General features: G+C 26.6%; 2 protein-coding genes across 2 annotated transcripts; one reads left to right on the top strand and one right to left on the bottom strand.

Moving 5' to 3' along the window:
* Positions 1 to 132: 132 nt before the first annotated feature.
* Positions 133 to 14,149, bottom strand: LOC129976716 (integral membrane protein GPR180-like). The gene is made up of 6 exons (XM_056090420.1): positions 13,472 to 14,149; positions 12,121 to 12,295; positions 7,435 to 7,668; positions 5,651 to 5,788; positions 3,244 to 3,499; positions 133 to 2,171 (listed from the first exon to the last, which is right to left on the bottom strand). Exons 1-6 carry the CDS (start codon positions 13,963 to 13,965, stop codon positions 2,005 to 2,007), a joined length of 1,464 nt encoding a protein of 487 aa, XP_055946395.1. The 5' UTR covers positions 13,966 to 14,149; the 3' UTR covers positions 133 to 2,004.
* Positions 14,150 to 14,519: 370 nt separating this feature from the next.
* Positions 14,520 to 25,446, top strand: LOC129975476 (N-alpha-acetyltransferase 30-like). The gene is made up of 4 exons (XM_056088539.1): positions 14,520 to 15,394; positions 19,829 to 19,952; positions 22,155 to 22,210; positions 23,955 to 25,446. Exons 1-4 carry the CDS (start codon positions 14,678 to 14,680, stop codon positions 24,090 to 24,092), a joined length of 1,035 nt encoding a protein of 344 aa, XP_055944514.1. The 5' UTR covers positions 14,520 to 14,677; the 3' UTR covers positions 24,093 to 25,446.
* The last annotated feature ends 1,240 nt before the right edge of the window (positions 25,447 to 26,686 follow it).

The raw sequence follows: 26,686 nt of genomic DNA, 5'->3' as shown, positions 1-26,686 counted from the left end.
TATGAGTATATCAGATGAAAAAGTATATTCATACAAATGAAATTTTAAGAACAGCTAAAGCTGGAAAAATATAATTTCTTGAGATAAATGAAATTATTATTAAAACTTTTCAAGAATTTACACAACCTTAAAAAATGCATGTGAATAAAAAAAATAAATAATTTTTTTCAAATCAAATATAAATGAAATGCATAAAAATCAGTAAGATATATGACAGGGACACCAAACTTGCAAGAAATTAAGTTTTCTTTGCAGTTTTGTTGTGCTTTATTTCATTCTTAGAATTCCACCACTAACTTAAATGCAAGATAATTTAGTTAAATAATATAGGAATAAAATTAACTCTATGACTAGTTGCAATGACAAGAAATGATAAGGGAACACTAAAATATTAAGAAAGAAATAAAAACAATAACATAAATACACTGATTGAGCAAGATACATTCTTCCTTTTCACTTAAAAAATCATTATAAAACATATATACATAGTGTTTTCTATAAGTAGTCACAACAATTCTAATTACATAAATATCATATGGGAAAGGCCAAGAGAAGGGCAATCTATATAATAGAGATAAAAATTTCATCCTATACCAGGGTTTCCAAAGTGCCAGATGCAATGCTAATTAGGTGATTGTGTAGAAATATTTTTAAAATATACAGCAAGGTTATCCAACTTGTGACCTAAAACTAATGTATTTATGGCTTAATAAACAAAACAAATTGCAACAAAATTTTAAAATTTTGTATTTTAATTCTTAAAATTCCTAATTATGGAATAATTACTAATAACAAATCACATTATCCAATGTTTCGTTATTAATTGTATAATCCCAATACAGAATTCCGGAATATCAACCTCTCTGAATTATGCATTGACTAGTAATTAATCATTGCTCAATAAATAAAACAATTTGCAACAAAATTTTAAAATTTTATACCTTACTTTTTTAAATTCCTAATTATAGTATAACTATTAAGAAAGTCTGACTACTAATTGTATTATTTCCATACAGAATTCTAGAGTATGAACCTCACTGAATTTTGCATTAAGATAATACTAATAGTAATTGACGAATGTGGTTTATCATTAATAATTATCTATAATTCAGAATGTTTAAAAATTAAACTATGAAATTTAGAAAAGCAGAATTCATAGGTTAGATTTGAAAACACCCAAAAATTTGCATATAAAATCTTTCCATGTCTGGAAATATTTATAAACTGAGTAATTATTTTTTCTTATGATAAGAAATGTCTACTGTTCAGTGATTACTGAATTTGAAAGTAGTTCATAGAGTACAAGATATATTTTGAAGTGAGAAAAACTACAGAAGAGAATAGAAAGCAAGTAACAGTCACTTTCTTACTGTTCACATTCTTTTTTAAAAGGCGCTTTTGAAATAAATCCATATTTCCGTAAAAATTGAAGATTTGTGTATGTTTTACATAAATTTAGGCCTCTGCTAGCAATTAAGTTAGATACCCTTAAAGTTGTACATAATATTGGTAACCAAAAAATATCCCAATATGAAATCATTTCTTTTTTTAAAAAATCTAATAAATAAATAAAATTATTGAAAATCATTGCTTTGAGTTCTTACCTATTTTTTCCAAATGAAGATTTGTAATCTTGACAATCCCTTTGACTAAAAAATAATTGCAAGCAGAAAGAGTTTAAAAAGCTCTACTCTAAATACATTTATTTGATTTAACAAGTAGACCTATGCAATTAGGACATAATGAAGCATTAAGAGACTAAATTTCTACTAGGGTTTCTATATGTATTTATAAAACAAATTGAATAACTACAAATCACAACTGTTAAAGCCTCTAACATGAAACTGTTTCCCTATGAGTTTTTGGTATTTCCTAATGAATATTAGTTATCTAATATTTTAATAATATTTTTCAAATGGGGGGGGGGTAAGATATAGAGGTAATTATGCAATCAATTTAATCCACAATAAAATTCTTTGTGAAGCATGCGGACGATTGATGCCATCACACTTTTTGAGGCCTCGGGACGTTATGGGGAGCTTCATTAAATTCTTCCAATTCTTCACCAGGATCAGATTCAGAAGCAAGTTGAAAGTATTGCTCGCTTCTAGTTGGCCACAAAAGATGTGCCATGATTGCATAAGCAAGAAAATCTGCACTAGAGGTAATACCTGAAACAACATGAACAGATCATTACATGAAAGATAGTATAAAAAATTTAACTAAAATGACAAAATTAATTAAAATATAACCAAAATGACAATTTTTTTTTTTTTTATGCTGAATAGTTTTTTTCCCCTTTCAAATTTTGATCACAAATACTATGAAACACAAGGAAATTTTTAGTGAAAGTTTCTAGATAATTAATTAAAAAGTTAAATTTTTACTAATAAAAAATTATGCTTCCATATATAAAAAAAGATTTTAAATAATTTCATTTATTTTCCTATTAGTTATTATTTGTAGTGTTAAATTAAATTTTATATCATCTTATAAAAATAGTTATAAACTCAAAAAGAAAATGAAGTCTTTATTGTAATGAAAAATCATCTTCCCTAATAATGTGAGTTACGTCAGAGTTAGACTAGGCTAACCCAAAGGCATATGGATTTGTTGAATGAGCTGGATGCCACAAAAGCAATGAGGTGGGGACTATGGTTGATTTCTAATAACCATGGTCTGAAGGAGGTATGTCACATTATAAGTGGTATTTTAAACATGACAGTATCAAATATTTTAAGTCAATCACACACTGTTACTAAGTTTATCAATGTGGCAACAACTGCCATTCATACTGAAACTTCTCATCCTCTTATGTGTGGCGCATCCAACTGAGGTATCTCAGCTAGTTTATAACATATAAAATATGTTGCAAAACTTTAGAAAAGGAATTAATTTCAAGATAATATAACGAATAAAAATCAGTAATCAAGTATTTTTAGTTATTTTAATATTTTTACACTAAGATATTAGTAATTATGCATATAATTAGAATGAAAAATATAGAATCATTCTTAACATACTTATCTCTGAATATAAAATATACAACCAAATAAATCAGCTTAGAATTAAAAGAATAACTTCAAAGAAGATGTACACTTACATTTTTAAAAACACATAATACTTATTAATTATTATTAAAATAGGTCTGTTAGTTATTTTCAAATGTTTTCAATAAATGTTAGCTTCAAATATTTACAAAAAAAAAAAAAAAAAAAAAAAGTACAATATTCTTTATTTTACCTAAGAGAAGTTTTGCCCTCCATAATGCAGATATTTGAAGTGCAATCAATGCAACAACAGGCAGGTAAACAAACCAGACCAAGATTCCAGCACCAAAGTGAACATAAAAGCGTAACTTGGCTCGGTCATTTTCATCCAACATGGTAGATCTCAACTCATACAAGAACCAGACCATGATTGCAAGACGGAAAATTAGGATAATCCACCCCGGGAATGTTTGGTATTCATCAATATCATCAATGACATCAACTTCAGTCTGTAAAAATAATTTAAGAAATTTATATAGTTACATGCAAACATAACTCTTAAACTCACAGAAATATTAATTCTTATTACTATGGCTATGAATTTATCTTTTATAATTTTCTGGTTTTATTATTAAATAAAGTAAATTTGAATAATAAACCACATTTCATCAATGTACTTTAAAATCATTATCAATGTATGGTTGCATAAGAAATATGTACAGACAATGAAGAAAGAGAGCATTAAGTTAAATGCAGATATTTGAAGTGTAAATATCTGCATACAGCTCTCAGCAAATGAAAAGCAATGAACTTATTTAAAGTTTTGAATGCTTTATGAATTCAAAGATTTAAATGTTTACACATTTTTAAAAATCATTGAATCATTAATAATGTGAAGTTTTGTTTATACTGTGGTGAATTGCATATAAGCCAGTAACAGCGCTTCTACCCGAACAGCTGTTTTGGCAAAATCGGATCGTTACTGGACTGCTAACCAAAAGGTCTCAGGTTCTATCCTAACGTGTCCCATACCTCTAAATTGGTGACCTCGGACGCTGAACCTTCAACCTTCATACAGCTGTTGTGGCGCCATCTACCTGCAACTAAAGTCGCCAGACTCACTTGGCGCAGCAAAGTCATCAGACTCACGTGACGCAGCAACCCAAAGTCGCCAGACACACTTGGCGCATCCGCACCCACACACGCTCACCAAAAAAAACAAAAAAAAACTCTTGGTGCTATTCAAACTGGGTACCGGCCCATTAAGACAACAGCTACTGCTAAATACATCACCACTCAACATCCAAATCGTTCGACTCACTGGAGGGAGAGTACTGTGGTGAATTGCATATAAGCCAGTAACAGCGCTTCTACCCGAATAGCTGTTTTGGCAAAATCGGATCGTTACTGGACTGCTAACCAAAAGGTCAAAAAATTTTCATGATGCCTAATCATTTGAACTATATTTTGAGAAAAATGAGCATCTAATCAAAATATTGGACTCTAGAGAAAAATCCTATATTGCAAACAACATAAGTAAATTTTTAATCTTCTATTAGATAATCAAATAATAAACCGATTTGCATCACACAAGAGTTTGGCACATATTTTTTCTGCATCTGATTACTATAATACAACAGTCGCGCTTAAAGAGATTGCACTGATTAGAATTAAATAATGAGGAACAGCCCTTCTATATATAGATACATACATTATCTGCAGGTTCTACAAGGAGATTTTATTATGATCAATCAAGTGAATGATCCTGATTCTTTCACAGTATGAGGCCTGAATCAATGTTGATGTAAACTGGAAGAAGACTAAGAGAAACTATAGAAGGAACAATTTATAATACATAGATGAATCAAAAAGATGAAAAGGGGACAGAAAATAAATTTCCATCAGTCCACCATATTATGTGAGCTCTTCAATCCTCAAACAGTTTACTACAATACTGTCTTGAATCATGTTGTGCAGTCTGTTTTTTTCTACTGCTCCTGTATAATTACATAATTATCCTGTATAATTACATAATTTATTTTTAAAGCTTTTCAATGTACTGATTATTCAGATGTAGCAATCATTTTGGCATAGACACAAAATTATCACAATACAGTCCACTGTATAAAAATTAATCAACACATTGTGAAAGTTTTGTTTCCAAGTATTTAGTTTTAAGAGTTTCTAACAATTAAAGAGAACAAAAATGAGGGTTCATTCTAAAATCCATATAATGCAGGCATGGTTTGTCGATTTCAGTAGCAGATACTTTTTTTTTAATAGCAAATTAGTTTTGAAAATAGGTAAACTAAATATTTGTCTTTCTAACACACATTTTCATATACTGTAAATGCAAAGCAGGTTGCTCCATACATAATTTACAGGCTAAAAATATTTTGGAAACTGCTTGTTCCAAAAAGAACTACTTTTGCACTTAATTTTATAACAAAACAAATGATTTAGACAAGAAAAGATAATTAAAATTTTTTCCAACATTGTAAAATAAAATTTAAAAATTATTGGTAGTAATAAGAAGTATCGAACAAATTAATTACAGTTACTTTAAACCATATAAATTAAAAGAGAAAAATATTAAATTTTATTTATGAAGTATGGATAAAATTTTGAAAATTTAACAAATTATAAAATAATTTTCATACCATATTCCATACATAAAGTAGAACTCCAACACAAGTGTAAAGTAGCCAAACACAAAACAGCACAGGTTTCCAAGTCAGTTCAGTTCGAGTTATGGCCCAACCTTTAGCAAGTAAGAGCAACAACAGCATAAAAAGGCTCTATAAATAAATAAATAAAATCATTGTTTAAACAATTTTGATTAGATTAACAGAAAGAATTAAAATTAACAAATAAATGTAAAGGGAAAATGCATAAAGCATAAACAGAAAATGCTTATTATCAGAAGTTTTGAGAATTGTCAGAAAAAATTAATCTGCTATTTATTAGTGGAAATCATAAATTTTGAAGCAATCTATTTTATAATGATGTTATTCAAATGAAATAATGCAATAAAAATATTATTTTAAAAGATTTCTTTTACAATCTTTTAGAGAATATAACACAGAATTGATCAAATGGAAAACTGCTTTTAAATAAGAAAAAAAAAAAAAAAATCCATCTTAGGCTGACTTTATCTATAGTTGTTCCTAATTAATTAATCAGAATCCAATTAGTACTTACTGAAAAGAGAAACGTTTTTTAATTATAGTAGCATTAGTTTAAATTCCCAATTTAAAGTTTTAAAATATTTTTTTATACAAGGAAATACAAAGAAGTACTTAAAATATTTGTATTAATTTACTTTTCATGTGTTATACAAACAACTGAAATTACAGAGATTCATTGAACAAAATTACATCTGAACTTCATAGATATCAAAACTTTCCCCTTATAATATTCTTATAAGCATTAATGTTAGAATATTTATTTTTTATTGTATTTGCATAGACTTATATATATATATATATATATATATATATATATATATATATATATATATATATATATATATATATATATATATATATATATATATATATATACACACACACAAATTCAAAAAAAATTCTTTTTATCTTCCCTGAATTTTAATAATAATAATAAAAATAAACTCTTAAATAATTAAAATTTTATGACACAGAAGTTAAGTTTAAAATTTAATGTTATATTTTGTCATCAGATTTCTTGTGAGAATAACATCATAATCATTTACAATGGTAAAAAATGAAATTCCTAGGAAATTTTTTAGTTATAATCTGTTTTATAACTAGCACATAAGCCCTCTATAGTCAACAAGAATTTGGATGTAAGAAGCATGGCAATATAACATCCCTCCTCCTCCCCCTCCATACACAGCGAACATGAGCACTTAATTGCAAATAGAGGTGGGAAATGCTTCTTTCGCCTTTAATTTCAGCTATTTAGATTTTTAAAGAATGGAGCATTTTGAAGGGTTAAAGAAAAGCTACAGATTACAATAAAACTTTTAAAGTTCATTAATGCTTATGTTTAAGGGGAAAAAAATTATTTACAAGTAGGATTTATTTGATTTAAAAATTTCTGGAACTGAACACAATATATAAAGAAAAAAAAATGACAATTTAAGCATATTATAATAATTTGTATCACTATTTAATCAAACCCTTTCTTTGAAACATAATATGTTAATTTTTACTCTCGCAACAAATATAGAGAAATTTAAAAAACATCTAAAACAAATAAATTAAATGTATTCTTCAATTTCCATCACTTTATTATTGAACAAAATGTGTAAAAATAATTTTCTTCTTTCTTTTACAGTAATGTCATATTAAAAAAAAAAAAAAATCTTCATAAAGCAATAAAATTTTTTTCAAACAATAGTAATTTTTAAAGCAAGAGGGAAATGTTTTTTTCATGCATAAAATGAATGCATGATGCATACCTGAGCAAAGAGATGCATAACATCACCTACAATGCAAAGAACTTCAATCCCTTCACCATCAATAGCAAATTTAACCATATGTATCACACTACATAAAACAAATTGCAGTTGAAGGGCTAAGGATGCTGTATACAGTCTTGTTACATGGTGGTGTTGATGGACTGCAGCATAAACTTGAAGAGGTACTAATATTAAATACAGACCAAGTAATACCAAGTACATTTCAACAGTTCCCTATAAAAACAATGTATTTCTTACAAACAAAATACATAATTTAAACTTTAAGAATCACATTTACTAAAAACGCTTATATATTTTATAGCAAAAAAAACAAAAAAAAAACTGCTTTATTTCTAGCTACAGCTGACTTTGAGATTTATTTATTTACTAAGCATTATTAATTTAGCATAACATAAGATCCTATTTAAGAGAAAATATATGCTAAGCATACTAATCTTCATAAGATCAGGTCAATATAAAATACATTAACCAATACACATTCAATTTAATATTTTGTAATCGGTGCTGCCATAGTGGCGTATTTTTATATTGTTGTAGAAGTTGGATATGAAATTTGTGATCAAAATTTCAGAAACAAACTGTATAAACACTTCTGGGGAATAACACTGTATATTTCATAATATTCAATAGTAACTTTACGATATAACAAATTTGTACAAAAAATATGAAAAGGCTACTATTGCAATGATACTGATTGCTTAGGGTTAAAAAGCATAGATTTCAGCAAAATTCTTTTAAATTATATTAGCAACATAATGATGGTATTCATTTAAAATTTTTACAGATATATATAAAATATTTATCAAATTATAATACAACCTATATACAAAATAAAGATGAATTTCAAATTTCTTAAATTCAAATAAAAAGGTAAATAAAAATTTCAGAAAGACAAAATTCTAATAGGGATTTTTAAATAATGAAGTTTAAAATAATTCATTCATTTTTAAAAAAAATATATAAAAGATATATACTTAAAAATTCATAGAAAAATAGAAGCATTTTTGAAAAATAATTTCAAATTCTTTGCATTGATAAATAATGCACAAGAGGAAAATAATGAACCAAAATGATGGCACAGTGCTTTCAAAATCTAGCTAATAGTAGGATATACCAAAAGAAACATGCAAGAAGTTTAGAAATGCACACTGATTTGATAAATTAAGCAGAAATGATAGAATGTTATTGGTTAAACCACAGAAATGAGATGTAATAATCTCATCAATAAGATGCTGGAACCTGACACGTTGGCAAAATACATAACTATTTCAAGCAATACATTCCACAAAATATTCACACAATCCTTGAATTGTATGAGTGAGCTAATGAGTCAGCTAACATGGTAAAAATAAAATATCTGCCATTTATATTAGCAAGTTAATTAGTAATCCCCACACATGTGGCTCTGTATTCTGATAGACATCAACTTCAAACTTCTGCATATATATATATATATATATATATATATATATATATATATATATATATATATATAAGCTTTTTTTGGTTGAAGCAGAATGCAGGTTCGAAGACACTTTGGAGTTTTTAATATTCCTTAATATCCTTTCCGGGAAAGCATAATTATTTACAAGCAAAGACGGGGACAAGGCACGTCCGCAACAGTGTAGCACAAAAGCAGAAATAAGGAAGGGAGGGCTGAAACAAATGATCACTAGTCTTATATAACATAGGATTTCCGGTCATGTGGCGATTGAATACATGTGTTGACCTTTGACAAGAGCAATGGAGATATCATTTTCACTTGATATGCAGAACTGGTTGCGCAGTAATTTTTACACAGCTTCAGTTAAATTAAAAGTGGAATGAGATCAGTAAATAAGAGAATATTTTAGAATGACTTTTATATGGGGTGAATTATTCTAAAAATTTAGGAAATTAGTTAGGATTAAATTAATTTTTAAAATATCATTATATATATATATATATATATATAATCTTAGAATCCTTTGTATCCTACAAATGAACTTGGACAAATATCAAAAGGACACAATTAATGAGAATGGAATGAAACTCGAACAAATTCTACCAAACAACTAACTTTTATAATCAGCGAATTAATCCCATATTTTACAAGTGATGTCAAGCTTCGAACAACAAATGCTCTCGATAATATAGTTTACAATGGCCAATTTCAATAGAAAACTGTCAGTTCAGATTGTTCAAACAAAATTGTTTCTTCCATATAGTGATCTAAAATCAGGCAAATCACTGGTCTGACCAGAAGCAGATATAAAATAGTATTTTAAAGGGGGGGGGGGGTCGTGCTTACAAATATAGTTTTGGGTATGGAAATTTTCTGGAAGGGTTTGTAAATCATTAAAAAGCATTAAATAATTCAGAAATAAAGATTGGGATTAAATTATTCTGTCGTAAGATGCTTGGTTTTATTTTAAATGCCAAATTAGAAATGCCATTTTAAAACTTTAAAGTAAAAGAAAAGAGGAAATAAAAGAAAATATTCGTGAAAATCAACATTTAGAGTTTCTATGATTCACAACTATCAATATTAAAATTATTCCAAATATCAACCATATAATGCTTTGTATATAATTATAGAGTGTACAATAGTTCCTTTGATAATATATAATGTATAATACTCAACTATAGACATGCAGTCTTGATTCAACAGTACAGAATAGTACAAATTATACTTAGTGTTCATAACAATGCCTTTACATCAGAGCTCCAATGACAAATTTAGAGTTAATCAATGAAGCTTTTTTTATTTTTTAGGCAGGCTTGGATGGGTAAAGCTACAAATAGATGTATTATAAAATAAACCAATTTGTTTAACTCTTTCATAAAATTAGTTTCAATACAAAGTTTTTTTTAATCAAACAATCATAAATGACCCAATTAACAGCTCAAATGTAACCAACTTTGTTTTCATTTCCAGATTACAAAATATTGTCTAAGGATTTTTTGAATGGGTGGGAGGAGGAGTCATCCCTCATCCCTCACCCTTGTCTAGTTCTCCTGCACTCAAGCATTTTTGGATGGACAGAGGGGGACATAAGAAGAAAAGCAAGTCTCTTCATGCTGATATGAATGACCTTAATGTAAACAATCTGCAGCAACTCAGATTTTATAATATATTGAATAATTTGGTTTATTTTTTTAGCAAAATTATGGGTTTATGTACTAAAATACTTCTATTAAAATAAACCACCACAAACCCAGTACCCTCTCTAATTTTATATTAGATAGACTATTGAGAGAATACAACAGTTTTATGTACGATTTCAACTTCAAAAATTTCCATCTAAAACTGAATAGAAGCACTTAAAAATGCAGCAGCTCAACTGCTCATTAAATCAAAGTGCTAGAAATTATTACATTTTTTCAGATGAAAGAAAATCAGCTGGATAAAAAAAATGTACAAAAGACAACCAATCAATATATATCTACATTACATATAAAACATATTTTAGCAGATGCATGGCCGAGAAGAAGAAACTTTAAAAATTTTAACTTTGATCTATTCCATCCTGGGAGGCATAATATGTACAGATAAAAAGCATTAAGCAATACGTCAATCTATATTGCGACACAGGAGCAAAAGAAATCGAAATTTTTCCCTCAATGATTTTATAATAAGATTTTTATAGGGATTCATTTGATAAGTGTAGATTTATGATAGGGAAATCCAGGTATCTTTAAAACCATTAAGGATTTTTATCCTTTTACTTGGAGTTTGCTGAAATGCTGAGACCAGTTTTATAGAGCACATATAGGATTAATTAAATAAAAAAGTAGAAATTGGATCAGAATAAAAGATAACTCTTTAGAATGAAGTTAATATGGTTTCAATTAAAATAAAAATTTGGAAATTAACTAGGATTTAAATTAGATTAAGAGATATCATTACAAATATATATATATATGTGTGTGTGTAATGATATTTTAAAATCTTAATTAATTTCCAAATTTTTATCTTAATTTAGCCCATATAAACTTTATTTCAAAATGATCTCTCATTTCCTGATCCAATTCTCACTTTTTATTTAATTAATTCTACATGTGCTCTATAAAATACTCACTTTAGTATTTTCTTACACTCTGAGTGAAGGGATAAAAAATCCCTAATGCTTATAACATTCTTCTAACGATACCTAAATTTCCCTTAAGACTACACATGTCAAAGAAATTCCTATTAAAATCTCATAGTAAAACCAATGAAGGGAAATTTTTTTTGTTTCTTCTGCTCTTGTGCCGTGATGTAGACTGATGTATTTATTAACACTTATTCTTTGTATGCAAATTATGCTTACTGTAGTGAAATAAATCAAAGTTTTAAAATTTTGAAACTTTCTTTAGCCAGGCAACTGCTAAAATATGTTTATATACACATATACATATAAACATATATTTACTAAAGAAAATTTTTTATCTGATTCATGAAGAAACTGTAACATTTGCCACATAATTTATATATATATATATATATATATATATATATATATATATATATATATATATATATATATATATATATATATAAAATTACAGGACTACTTTAAATTGTTACAATAAATGAAAAAAATACTTTATAAAAAAATCATATTCAACACAAATGAAAATTTTTCTTTTTTACAAATTTCCAAAAATTAAAATTTCTCATTTTTTTAAAAAAACAATGCTAACCTGTTGTTCAAATGAAAGTTGAAACTCAAATGGATTCCTGTGAGGACCATAGGGATTGCCATTCGCTAACCAGATATCATAATCAATATTCAGATTCTCTTTAGAAGAATCTCTCCAAGTACAATTGTCTCCAGTACCATTTCTATAGCAAGCAACAAGACTAACATACCAAAATCTAAAAATAAAATAATTTTAATTTATATTTTAAAGGGAAGTTCACGCTTGTACATCATGATTATGCCTTCAAAAGATATTTAAAATAAAACACCAATACCGTGTGTATTCTTTGCTTTTCTGAAGGAAAAAAATCTATTTGTAATTACATTAATATGATTACAGTTTCGTATTAAAAGTTAAAATAGTAATAATAAAAGAGCACTCAACAAGTAGATGCTTATGATGTGTCAAAAAAGTGCATGAGAAACCTATCTGCAATAATCAAAAATTAATTAAAAGGCATAACAATATAGAGTTTGTATAAAATATACAAAATCTGAACATGATTAAATAACAGAAAAAATAAATTAAAATCATATTCTTTATAATGATATACTATATTTATAAAAATTAACAATTAATATATCAAAATAAATAATTATCTCCAAAGAAATAACTCTAAGGATAATTAATACATCTAAAGAAATAATTCCATGTTATTTATTCCTTTCAAATGCTCAAAACTAAATGTTTAAATTAATACCTTAATAAATATTTGGCAATGAGAAATTGAAATCATATGACAGATAATAAACTGATAGATACTAAAAAACATTATTTAAAGTAATAATTATATGGAATTTATAGTACTGTTCTGCTTTTACACTTTCCACCATATATCAGAAGTAGTAATGTAAATCTCAATAAAATGTTAACTGTAGACACTAGTTATATTAAAGTTCATTAGAAATTCTTTCTTCTTAAACTTAAGTCTGAAATAGCTAATAAAAACAATTGTAAATGTCGGGAAAATACAAAAGATAAGAATGTAAAAGGCGATTTAACACTGCACTTCTTATAAATGATTCACCTAATGTTACAACAATAATAAAAAATGTTTATAAATAAAATAGATTAAAACAAATAAATATGTAATAAGAATTATTTGCTCACAAACTTAATCTAGAATAGTATTTAAAATTAATTTTTAAAATTTTACAATATTCAATCTGCTTTATCAGCTCAAAATTCAGTACAGGTAAGAAGCTATTCTATTCATATATTATTAAGAACATTTACTTAATACAAATTACTTACTTTCAAAATACATAATAATACAATACAAATTGCATAATAATACTTAATACAAATTACATACTTTCAAAATAAGTTATCCAAGTATAAAATCACATACCTGGCCTGAGTATTATCAAGAACTGCATATGTAAATTGATGCCCATTAACTACTCGTTCTGGAGCATCTTCATCTTCGCATAATTCCCCGATTGGACAAGGTACTCTTCTCAAAAAATCCTCGGTTCCATTTTCTTTACAGTTTCTATCATAAGCAACAGTATCAATTTTCTGAAACATAGCAGCACAAGTTTGATCTCGATTTGACTCATATTTATTTCTTTGGCGGTAATACTCTAAAAAATATTGCCGATCAACAACAACAAAAGTGGCTTTATGTTTTGTTTCGACATAACCAGGAGATGTTATGTTACCATAAATGAAACCTAAAGTATTTATATGATCATGACTGTCAGTTTTCTGAAAGCCAAATTTTGATAGAAACTTAAAAAACTCTCCAGTATTCCATCTTCCAGTTAGATGCAAACCATTACAAGTGCAAATTAGACTGTATAACAAAATGTAATTCAAATGTTTCAACATTTTTACATGCATGAATTTATTGATTACTACAATAGATACATAAATTTTGGACTACAACATATTTTGTGCATTTAAAATCTTTTTGAAGTTATTTATTATAGTGAAAATTATTCTTCTCTTTCGCCCAAATAAACCTTGTTTCCATTTTTTATCACATATTGAAATCGCATTCCGCAAAAGCAGAAATCACCGTTGAAAAGAAACCAAGAGCGAAGAGTTAATTTATTGAATAGGTTGCAGTTAATTAAATAGCTAAAATTATTACATCATTTTTTTTTTACTTTTTAATAACACAATGGAAAAAAATCTGAAACTTCAATAAAAATTTTAAAGTATTTTATTAAAAAATAAAAATCAACCTTATTTAGCAATTATATAGATTTTTCATAAAACAAGAAAAGGCCCCTTTATAGAAAATATTGTAGGTGTCAAACAATTTAGTAGCTTTTTCAATAATAAGCAAGTATTTATTTAATGAAATAAATTTTATGATAAACATACGATGATATAGTTTCTTCATAACAACATTAGAGGGGTAAAGTGAAATGATTTCATCTTATCTTTTCCCGTCTGTCCTTGTTATCGTCAGAAAAGGAAAATTTGTGTAAAGGAATATGTGTAAAGTCGTACTGAATGTATTTACTGCGCAATGTTAGATATCAGTTGTGAGGCTATGTATTGAATGAAACATTAAAGCATATTTTAAGAGCTGTAATTCAGTAGAATGGATGATCATTCAGCCGTCGATTTTAGCATAAGGAACGTAGATGTTAGGCTTAATGACTCGAATAGTATGAGCTCTGAAATGAATGGAGAATGTGTTAATTCTTTGTATATACCTTCATCTGTTGATAATGAAACACAAGTGACACATTTTAATGAAGAATGTGAAGAAAAATGCCATACGAATCATTCCGATGTGACGGATGAGATTCGAGAGAAACTTCATATTTGTAAAGACTCGGGTCGTTGTGGGTTAATAAATGGTTGTAACAAATTAACTCCTGGTGATATGAAATATGTCGACTTATGTGTTAATGGGTTAAATAAAGGCAGCAATTTTGAGTTACTGAATACACATTTAGGTAAATTGACTAATAGGACGTGTGAATCATCTTCGACTCGCCATGGAATTAAAAGGACCGAAAACGAGCCTAGTGAAAATGGGAGACCATCTAGTGATACTATAAAGTGCTTGCAGAAATTCGAAACATCTGTGGCTTCCGCTTTCAGAGAAGGACGTGAAAATGTTTTAAATACGAAAGAAAATACAGTGAACCGTGCTGAACCAGATATTGATGGTGGCATAACATATGTAGGATACGAGTCAGAAAGTCAAATGCCAGATATTATGAGACTAATTCAAAAAGATTTATCTGAACCTTATTCAATATACACATATAGATATTTTATTCACAATTGGCCTAAGCTTTGTTTCCTGGTAAGTGTTTGATAATTTAAAATATATGTGTATTTAAAATGTAAACAATACTGTTTTTCCCTTATTTAATGAACCTCACTAATGTCTTAGAACTATATTTTTCTTTTTAACAAAAATGCTTTATTGCTGGGAAGCTTAAATATAAATAATATAAAGCATCATTAACTGTAAATGAAAAATTCCTGCAATTTAATTAAGACAAAAACCATTTTATATAAACTTGTTTAGCTATATCAAATAATTACTGAATGGTAGCCAAAGTGTTTTGGAAAGTATATGCAATGAAAAGTGTAATGATGTTATAATTTCTTTAAATGAAATGTGAATCTATGCACAGAATTATAATAAATATCAGTTTAATTGCTGTGTATGAATTGAAAATATTTCTTAGCTTGATGATCTATTCCTAAATAATTTGTAGGCAACATAGTACCTTAAAATCATCTATTAGGTTTTATGCATCAGGAGCTTGTGTTTTCGAAGTTAAATATTAAGAATATTTTTTCAGATTTTGACTTAAGCTATGCTTGTATTATTTGTTAACTTATTTTTTAACATTAATTTTGAGTATGTCTTAAGAACTTAATATTTTAATCTGAATTTCAAAGACATAATTGACTTAAACATCTTTCACCTGCCATTAAAATGTATAAGAGGCAAAATTTCAGATTTGACCAAAATGTTATTTTTATATAAAAAATTACTTGGAAAATCTCTTTGATTAAGAAAAATTCTGGTGTTAAAATATTTGCTGAATAATAAATGTTTCATTACATATGTTTAGATAAATTTCTCTACTTGTTATGCTGACAAGATTTATGACTGGAATATATCCAGAAATGCTGATTTCTTATATTTTCAAATTTTAAAAAATGCACCCGTTTATCAAGAAAGCTTGAATATATGGTGTAGTTTCTTGCCTAACTGGTCAAAATTACACAAGCCGTAAAAAAAAATTCCATCTCTGATTGCCACAACAAATCAAAATCATCTTTACTAGCATAAAAAATTACCCTCGAGCAACTATAGAATAATCTTATCAAGAATATTTATAAAATCAATGCAGACTATGAAATATCATTCTAATTGAAAAAGTTACATATTATAGAATTTTTTAAGTGTTAAATTTGAAAATCTTATTGTTAAATAATAATTTTTTTTAAATAATTGAATGAAATTCTATACATCAGTATTTGTAAATGTTAATATTCGTTCTTTTTAAAAAGAATGGAGAGGGAAAAAAAGCCATTATCTACATCAAAATATCATGTTATTCACATTGAAAATTTCAGCTAACAAAGAAAAATACAACAGTTACCAAAACAGCCCGACTAAAGAAACACAGTATCGATGCCAAACTGTACTTTTTCAATCATAGTAACTTGCCAGATGGTAAACCAGTGGTAATTTTTAGTTTTGACAGTTGATGAATTTTTTTAATATTTGGCATGGGTAAAATCCTAGATGGGCCCACCTCTTGGCGACTTATTTGAAATCTCGCCAAGTTGACTACTAATTGAATATTTGTTATTATTATTTTTCAATTGAAAAATGATACTTGAAGGCCAGAAATAATAATAAATATAATAAATAAATATAATAAAAATAAGAATAAAAAATAAATAAAAGAAATAAATTAAAAATAAAAAAAATCCGTCTAGGTTGCTACATCGGTGACGTTATCGCCACTCGTTTGGTGAGAATTCAAAAAGACGCCAAGAGGTAGGCTGTGCTAGGATCCACCCTTTGGCATGCTTGGACATTGGCAAAAAAATCTGTATTATAGATCCCATCTTTAGTTGGTATGCCTTTTTTTTTCTCCCACAGCACTAATCAAGATTTTTGCAATCATGATACCAGTATTGTTGGCAGGCTTGCAGACATATGACTACTATTTAAATGCTTGTATATATTTAATACCTTGCATGAAATTTGAGAAATTATTTTTTAAAAAAATTGTAGTCATACTGAATTTTCAAATCTTTTTTAAGAGGTTATAAATCCTTTTCTGTCTTGAAATATGTATTTTTTCATCTAATCCCTACTATTTCATATTTTTTAGTCTCAATATTATTTATTATATAATAAGTTGTAATTATCTTTTTTAAAATGCTGAATTTTGATATGGCTTGTATAATATGCATATTATCAGGTGGCATGTTTAATTTAGTTTGCTAGTATTACTAAATTTCAAAACGTATATGATGAATGAAGTCTCATCCGCTTTAAATATTTTCTGAGTGATAAGTTATTACTTTATTATTCATGATAGTTCTCTGCATTAAATCTACTCATACAATGTAATGCGTAATATATGAAGTTAATTGATCTTTACCTATGTGTGAAGAGTATTTGGTAAAAGTTAAGATTACAGTCTGGTCTTGTACGCAAGCTTGCAGACATATGACTACTATTTAAATGCTTGTATATATTCAATACCTTGCATGAAATTTGAGAAATTATTTTTGTACAAAATTGTGGTCATAATGGATTTTTAAGAGGTTATAAATCCTTTTCTGTCTTGAAATTTTTAAGGATATAATTTGTAATTGCTGTCTATTGTCCATTGAGTTACTTATTCTTGGTTTTGTTCAGTAGTAATCATTCAGACGGGCCTATTATGTGTTGACTCATTAGAATGAAAGAGTATACTGATATGTCAGATGATTTTAATATTACACATATTAAATTCTTAGGGAGGGGGTATTGTAACTAATTATCAATACAGTAGATGTTCTTTCTTCTAAGAAAAAAAAAAAAAGCTATATATGATAATGGTAAATTTGTTTCTGTAATGATGTTATTAACTTATTGCTTTTATGGTTGTCTTCGTTGTTATTTTCTTTGTATTCTACTTTTCAGTAGTTTGTCATTGCAGTTCTATTTGCTTTTCAAATTATTTTGGATAAATATTGAAGTAAATTTTTATTTTGATAAACTTTCAGTTACTAATTGGTGTGGAAATATTTATGTATATATTCTCAGATTATAATCCCCCCCCCTCCCAAAGGCTGATGAAGTGAAAACTGTTTCAATAACAAACTTCTGTTTAAGTAACTAATTTGTGATTGTAGAGGTCATTGAGGCTCTTAAAATGCTGACGAAAATAAACTAAGAATTGTTATGTACCTAAAAATGATAAATATGTTTTTTATAAAAGCAGTTTATTGAACTGTGAGAAGGAATATGGAATCGCCCCTCTACTAACCCTATAGCATCAGGTTTGGTCTTCCAATTCTTCTGGTGGGTCATGGCCCATGCAGTTACAGAAGGTGCAACCCTAAAATGGAAGCTCATCAACTTTGTACATTGGTGATTGAAATAAGTTACTGCTTATTGCAACTTAACAAATAATGCATTCTGCCATATTTTTATACTGATATTTCTTGTTTTGAATACAAGGAAAAGATGAAAAACATAAGTGAGAGAATAAATTTTAAATCTCCTGAATTTCATTATTAAATTTAGAAATCCTGAATTTGATTGCTAACTTGAGACATTTTTTTTATCATAGATTCTGATAGCAGTAAGAAACTATATAAATTGAATGATGATGTAAATTCCACATATTTACTAATGTGATGTATAAGAAATGTATACAATTATGACAACCATATTTGAAACAAATGAATAAAATGTTATCGATACATATTAAATAAAAAAAAATACATTTGAAGGGGAAATGAATCAGCAGAATTGGGAATTGCTTTGTAATCATTGCTAGAATTTCTCATTTTTAGAATAGTTAATTACTGCGTGATTTTAAAAAACTTCCAGTTATATTCTCCTATACTTCAAATATTTTCTATAGTTAAACTATTATAAATAAAACTGCATGTAAAACCCTACTCTAAATGAAGTTAATAAAATTTGAAAAAGGAAATAATGATAAATACAATCTTTAGAATATATTTGTTTTTGATTTTACATTAATACTCCTCTAAGAGAAAAAATTTCAATAAAATCATATGTAATTTGTCATCAACTATAAAGTTTAGTAAAAATTAATTTTAAAAAGCTTGGCAATTATGAAAGAATATTTCATATTAATTAGTTTAGTACTTTTAAATGAAGATAATTTACTGGATTTATATCAAAATCTAATGAATTATGAGCTCTTACTTTGCATAGTATAAAAACTGCCTGTTATTCCATATCTTTGAGTATGATTCTATATACAATAATGTGCTGTAATACTGTATATAAAAAATGACTTAATACAAAAATGGGGAGAAAAAACTCTTCCTAGAGGATTCATTTTTGTATTACATTTCAAGAACAATTAGAAGAATTTTTTGATTACTTCTAGTAATTTTGAAGATTTATTTTTAAGCATCTGCATCCGTTGATGTTAATATATATATATAATAATATATCTTAAAGTTTTTTTTATTTGTTTCATATTAAATTGCTAATTTGAATTCTTTGTTAAAGGCTCAAGATGGAGATCGCTGTGTGGGTGCCATTGTTTGTAAACTTGATGTACATAAAAAACAAAGTCGCCGAGGGTACATTGCTATGCTGGCTGTGGATGAAAATTACAGAAAAAGGAGAATAGGTAATTTTTTTTTGTAGTGTTTATTATTTGGTTTCAAAACTATGTAAATTATAAATGTAAATTTTTAGGGGTTCCATTTCTCTCCCTCAAATTGCTAGTAGAATTGGAAATGAATATAAGTATAAATTTCAAGATATAAAAAATAGATTTTTATCATTTGCCCATTGATTTAAAACAGATTCTGTAAAGAAACTATGTTTGCATTAAATGTTTTTGATTTAAATTTCATTGAAATGTATATTTTAAATGAATCATTTCTTATAGTAAAATATAATGCAAATTGATTTTTAAAATGCAACAATCCGCAGTTCTCAATTTACAATCGCTATTTTCATGTAAGCATATTTAAATTGCTAGCATGTTAACATGTGGAGTGCCATACTATTTAATGGCTTATATTCAAAAATATTCTTAATGCTTGAATTTGAAAATGAAATTTTTTTAAAGCAAACATGCAAAGATTAACATGGGACTCAATATCCCCCCCCTTCATAAATTTAGACTCTCCTCTAGTTGAAATAAATTAGGGAGGTAAAAAAACAGTTTTCATTTTGGAGGCAAATATTAAAGAATTTTTTTTTCCAAAAATTATTAATTAAAGTCTAATTGTAGAGAATTGAAATACTTCTTCTACATAAGTAAATAATGCTAATACTTAAAGGCTAATTATAATTTCTATAGGCAATTAAAAATTTCTTTGTATTAGATGTATACTGAAAGGCATATTTTAAATATACGTATTTAAAAAGAGTGAATGAATCATTTGCATGCTCTAAATTCTTCAGCAGTAATCTACTTATTAGAAAAGGAAATATATAAATAAAATTTTATCAATAAATTTAAATACTTTGAAAAAAACTTCCCTTTAAATGTTCATGTAACAATTTTTTTACATCAAAACAAAATTTGGTGAGCCAAAAAATTTCTTAAACTATCGTATCCTAATTTTTAATTTTGTAAGTTTTTAAAGCATATAAATATTTTTCTAAATGAATGTTTTAAATATACTTTAATGGTCTAGATAATCATGTATGAAAGTTTTTGTAGGTGCATTTTGATTCCATTTATATACATGTTTGAATAACCTAGCATTTGGCAAAAAAAAAAAAAAGCTTTCGCTTTGAAAATTGTTTATTAAACTTTATTAAAATCATCATTCATATTATATTATGATCATGACTGCAGATATGACGTTTTTCAGAAACAAATAAATAGAAGTATAAAAAAAAAAAAATGTTTATTTCATTTAATGAAAGGAATTTTCTTTGTATTCCATATATTTTGATACACTTTGAAGCTAAAAATTTCTGTTCATAGTATTAAAAGTTAATTTTTATTATGCTTTTAAAATGAGAATATTAACACTAAAAAAAGGTTTTATATAAGTGTATAAAAAAAATCTTATAAAAACTGGAATATAATTATCACTGTCTTTCAAACCTGCTGAGAAAAATAAGGAACTGTGGTATCCATCTCTGCAAATAATTCCTCTAAACAAAGACAGTATAATTTTTAACATTCTGCTAAGCATTATTCTTAATTCATTCATAATGGTGAATTTTGGAAATCATGATGAACTGAGGTTTGATCTTACTTGAAATTTCGGATTCTGTTGTATTGTTTATTCAACAAAACTAAGCAAATATTTAAAATATGATGTTCATATTCTTCCGATATTGGGGAATTGTTTAATCAGAACAATTTATAGTATTTATTTTTATTGATCATGCATTTTAGATACCTTTCTATTACTGAGAACCCAGACAAAAAAAAAAAAAAATCTTGAGTGTCTTTTATTGATGAATATTGACATTAACAGAATAGTTTTAATATTTAAATTTAGTTATGGTTTGAGATTCATTAATATGTATATAAAACATATTTTTTTTAATTAGTTACTTTAAAGTTATCAGTGATAATTTTTATAGCTTTGATTTTTAGTGTACTTGCAATTCTTCATATCGGAAATAATATAATATAAAGATCACTAAAATAAAACATTTATCCTTAATCTTTTTTTTCACTGTTTAAATTCTATGAAAAAGCTAGCTCTAAATTATCTGATTAGGGAAACAATATTATGTAATGTCCTTAAAATGCATGCTAATAATATGACTGTAATTTCAAATTTTTATTCCCTTCCTTTTTTTTTTTTTTTTTTTTTTCAGATTATCTTAATTGTATTGCCTTTTTTTTTCATAGGTTCAAACTTGGTTTTAAAGGCTATTCATGCTATGATCAAAGATAATGCTGATGAAGTATGTATACTTTTTTTTTTCTTTTCAAAATTGATATTTCTGATAAAAGTCTGTGAAATGGAATCTAATTTCTACTTCTTTTTTATCCATCACTACAAGCTTTACACTTTTTATGTTTTTCTGTAAATTACATAAATTTCTCAGATATTCATAATTTTACATATTATTATCTATACTTATATAAAGCTCAATGTGTGTGTGTGTATTGGTGCTCTACTGGCCAGATTGTTCGACCTACAGCTACCAAATTTGGCACTTGCATACCTTGGAGGTTGGGAGTGTGCACCTGGGGTCCCTTTTTTTGAATTTTTAATTAGAATTTTAATTATTAATTAAAAACTAACTTTCCCACCAAAGGAATCTTTTCATTTCCCCATCACCAAATGAGTAAGTCTTCAGGTTTTTATTCCCCCACGCTAACAAGGATAGGCTTGACATATTTTTGGCCGATTATTTCAAAGGATTCTGAAGGAATAAAGGAAATTAAAAATTTCTAATCTGCATAGCGTTACCCCAACTGGCGTAGAAAAATTCACGCATTTGCGCTGCCGTAACTGGCGTTGAAAATTCATGCATGCGCATTGTGTTCTGATTATTGACAACTATTATCAACAGATTTAATTGATTTAAATTATTTTTAGGTTTGTTGCATGTTTTTGTAATTAAATTGTATTTATATTAGTCATATATTTTTTGTATATGCTATAGTTTTAAGTACATTGTTTTTATAAGTAGTTTTTTTAACCTGTTTGCGACCGATTATTTTAAACGATTCTGTTTATTTTCTTAGAGTTTGATGCATTTAAAATTAAACATTGTTAATTAATCGATCTGCTCATGATGAATCTTGAGAAAATTTTGTTGACAAATTTTTGAGATATTAAATAAATTAAGACATATATTCTTTAGTGCCCATAAGGTTTAAATGCTCAGTGACTGTTTTCAGTAATCATATTAGAAAAAAAAATGTTTTGTTTCAGTAAAAAATTTTATTATATTAATTGCAGATTAATCATTTAGACTTTAATTTAAAGCATAAATTTTATGGGAGCTAACAGAAAATTAGAGAGACACATTAAGCATTAAGATTGGCAAACCAGCTGGTCGCCAAAGGTGGCTAGTAAAAAAATAAAGTAACAATGAAGGAAATTCTTTTTTCTTACTGATAATTGTAAATGACATTTTTCTTCCAAGTATAAGTTTTAATATATTGATTCCCCCCCCCCTCCCCCATTAAAAATTATGCAAGAAAGTGTAAATTGACAAAATATTTGCTATAAATAATGAATGTGACATAAAATTTGATGTATTGTATATATTTTTAAATTATTTATAAGTTAAGCAAAGTGATAACAAATTAACATTAGCAAATCATAATTGGACATTTCATTCCCTGTCAGAAAATTATTGTGTGTAAAAAAATTTCTAAAAAATCCGATTCTATTGGAGATGGAATCTTAATTTTTTTTAAAAATGTTACAAATTGTTTGAAATTTTTTCAAAAATTAAATTTAAATTTCATAAGTGAAAAAAAAATTTCTAATACTCTTAATAGAAGCTATATTAAGGAGGTTTCTTAATTGTTACAAATCATTTTTCATGTTCTATTTTATAAAAATTTTTGAGAGAGAATTTTTTTGTGGTTATTTTTTTTATATGTATTTAGTATTTTTATTTTATATGTATTTAGTATTTTATATGTATTTAGTATTCCTAAATTTTTTAACTCTGAAATTTATTATAGGTTGTCCTAGAAACTGAGATTACTAACAAGCCAGCTCTTAGACTGTACGAAAATCTAGGATTTGTACGCGACAAGAGACTTTTTAGATACTATTTGAATGGAGTGGATGCCTTGAGGTTGAAATTGTGGATCAGATGAGAAAAGTGCTGTGTTTTTCCATTAGCAATTCATGTTGACTTCAATTGTATTATTTTCTGTAACTGTCCAACCAAGGAATGTTTATATTTTAGAATTAGGATTCTACATGCCAGAAACTTGAATTTCTGGGGCACCGATGAATTTCTAGAACTTTTTTTGAGATAAAAAAAATTTATTTGCTGATTGTTTTTAAAAAATGTAGATACTGCATTGATTTCCTACCCAGTGGATTTTTATTTTGCTCTGTTATTATCAATTAAAATGATTTTTTTTGTATATTTCAATCAAAACAAATAATTTAGATGTATGTTAAATTGTTGTTGACATGGAGATGATCATTCATTTTATGCTTGTATATACTACCCATTGGATTATTAATTTAAAAGAAAATCAGATTGAATATATATATATTTTGTCAGCTGAAATGATACCTTAATGAATTTTAGAAGAAAATTGAACTAGTCAAATACAAACAATTATTTAAGAGATTGCATTTGATTTATTAATGGAAATGAAAGCAAAAATGGACAATATGCCTTTAAACTTGAGAACACAGTATTGCCGAATTCATGATTCTTCCATTGCTCTTTAAGATGGACATCAGCCATTAGATTGTCACTGTATTAAACCTAATGTTAAATTTGGCGAGATATAAATTAAACCGGTTTGAGTGGTAGTATCAAGTTCTCAAGTCTAATCTACTATTAAATATTCCAAGATATTTTTGCCTGATATTAAAATCAATATCTCACTTCAAATTACATGAATCTTTTATTATTATGGATATTACTTTTTAAAGGTTTAGATTCTGGAACAATATATATTTATATTTCATACCTAGTCAATTCTCCCCAGTTTGAAAGAAAGATTGATTTGGGTTTAATATTTTTTTATATCCTTATAGATATTTCAATTGTTTTGATTATATGTAGATTTAAAATGTTAGGGGGGGGGGAAGTCATCTGCTATAATCATTTGTTTTCCTTCTATATTTATTGAGTATTTGTACATGGATATATATACATACATATATATCTAATTAGATTTTGATTGTTATGAAACTTTAAATTTTTGTTAAGGTTTCTATTCTTTAAAAAAAAAGCATGTTTACTTACATGATAAAGACATGTTGCTGATAATTATTGTCTTTAGTAGTAGTTATATCCTCCATTGGAATTCAGTAATACATTCTATCAATATTCTTGCCAGATTTCTAGTGTGAAATTTAAAAAAAAAATTCTTTTGTTGTTTGTTTCAATTCTATTTTGAATACTTTAGTTGTAGAATTTAGAAATAAAAACATCGCAAATGCATAAATCTAAAGTAACCAACAAAACACGAATAAAAATGTTTATAATTTTAGAATGAATTAATCAATTTTTATCTTTTATTATCAATATCATTTTTAAATGTCTTTATTTCTCATTTTTTTTTTTTTTTTTTTTGCATGATTGTTTTTATCTATTTTCACATATATTCCTACATGCTACTATTTTGGGCAATTGATGTTAATATTTTATACAGATTTTAGAATATTAGAACATTGATTATAAAATTAATACCAACTTTTTTTATTAATGATTTTTATAGTATTGCTATTTTTTAAAGCTTATTATTTCTTTTTTCAATATGCAACAGTTTTTTTTATATATATCTATTGCATAATATATTTTGGTTTTCTAAAATTTGATTAAAAATTGCAATTTAGAATCCTCCCGTCTGGTATCAAATAAAATATTTCTAAATCATTTTCTTTATTTGACTTCTGAATCGAAAATGAATTTCTTTTTAAAATACAAAAGTTAGGATTGAAACAGCTTGTGGGATTATGCAGTTTTAAAGGTTAAATCATAAAATATTTTTTAAAAAAATTGTTTGGTTCTAGGCATAAGGAATTATTTTAAAAACTTTAATACAAAAGTCAAATGATTTTTTTTATCTATATAATAGGGAATAATTTTTTTTAATTGAAATTAATGTTCATATGATAACAGGGTGTGTAGCAAGAAATTGCTGCAAAAATTAAGCACTTTTAAGCACCTTAGCTAAAAATATACTTTTGCTAAAGTGCTTAAAAGTACAAATATAAGTACCTTTATGCACCTTTTTATAAGTATGTATATATAAACTGCGTATTTCCTAAGCATACGATTTTTTTTCTGTTTTATAATAATGCATAGTTTTTATTGAAATTTTTTAAAATTAATTTTAAATGCTTATTTTTTTAAATTAAAAAATTTATATCTAAACTATAGATGCTAAATCTGTGCATCAAATTTTATCTATCTGCATCTCTTCATTTTGTAGTTATGCTAACTTATATTTGGACAGACAAATAGATTTCCTCTAAATGGATGTTGCACAAAATTTGATAGAAATCTACAAATTTCATCCATCTATCTGAAAGTGATTTTGTGTTACACTCAGACACTTTTCGAATTCAAAAACGTTTGAAAGGAGACTCTTCAAAATCTCGAGTTTGAGTTTTTTGATGAATACTATCTACTTTGTAAAAACTTAAAATTTGGCGAAATTGGTCCATCAAAAATTTGCATATGGATGGGAGCATTAAAAAAATATTGTAATAAGATGTC

Source organism: Argiope bruennichi, chromosome 7 (genome assembly GCF_947563725.1).
Source record: "Argiope bruennichi chromosome 7, qqArgBrue1.1, whole genome shotgun sequence".
Classification (NCBI taxonomy): Eukaryota; Metazoa; Arthropoda; class Arachnida; order Araneae; family Araneidae; genus Argiope; species Argiope bruennichi.
The sequence above is the reverse complement of the archived record's forward strand: the minus strand, read 5'-3'. Positions and strand labels throughout refer to the sequence as shown.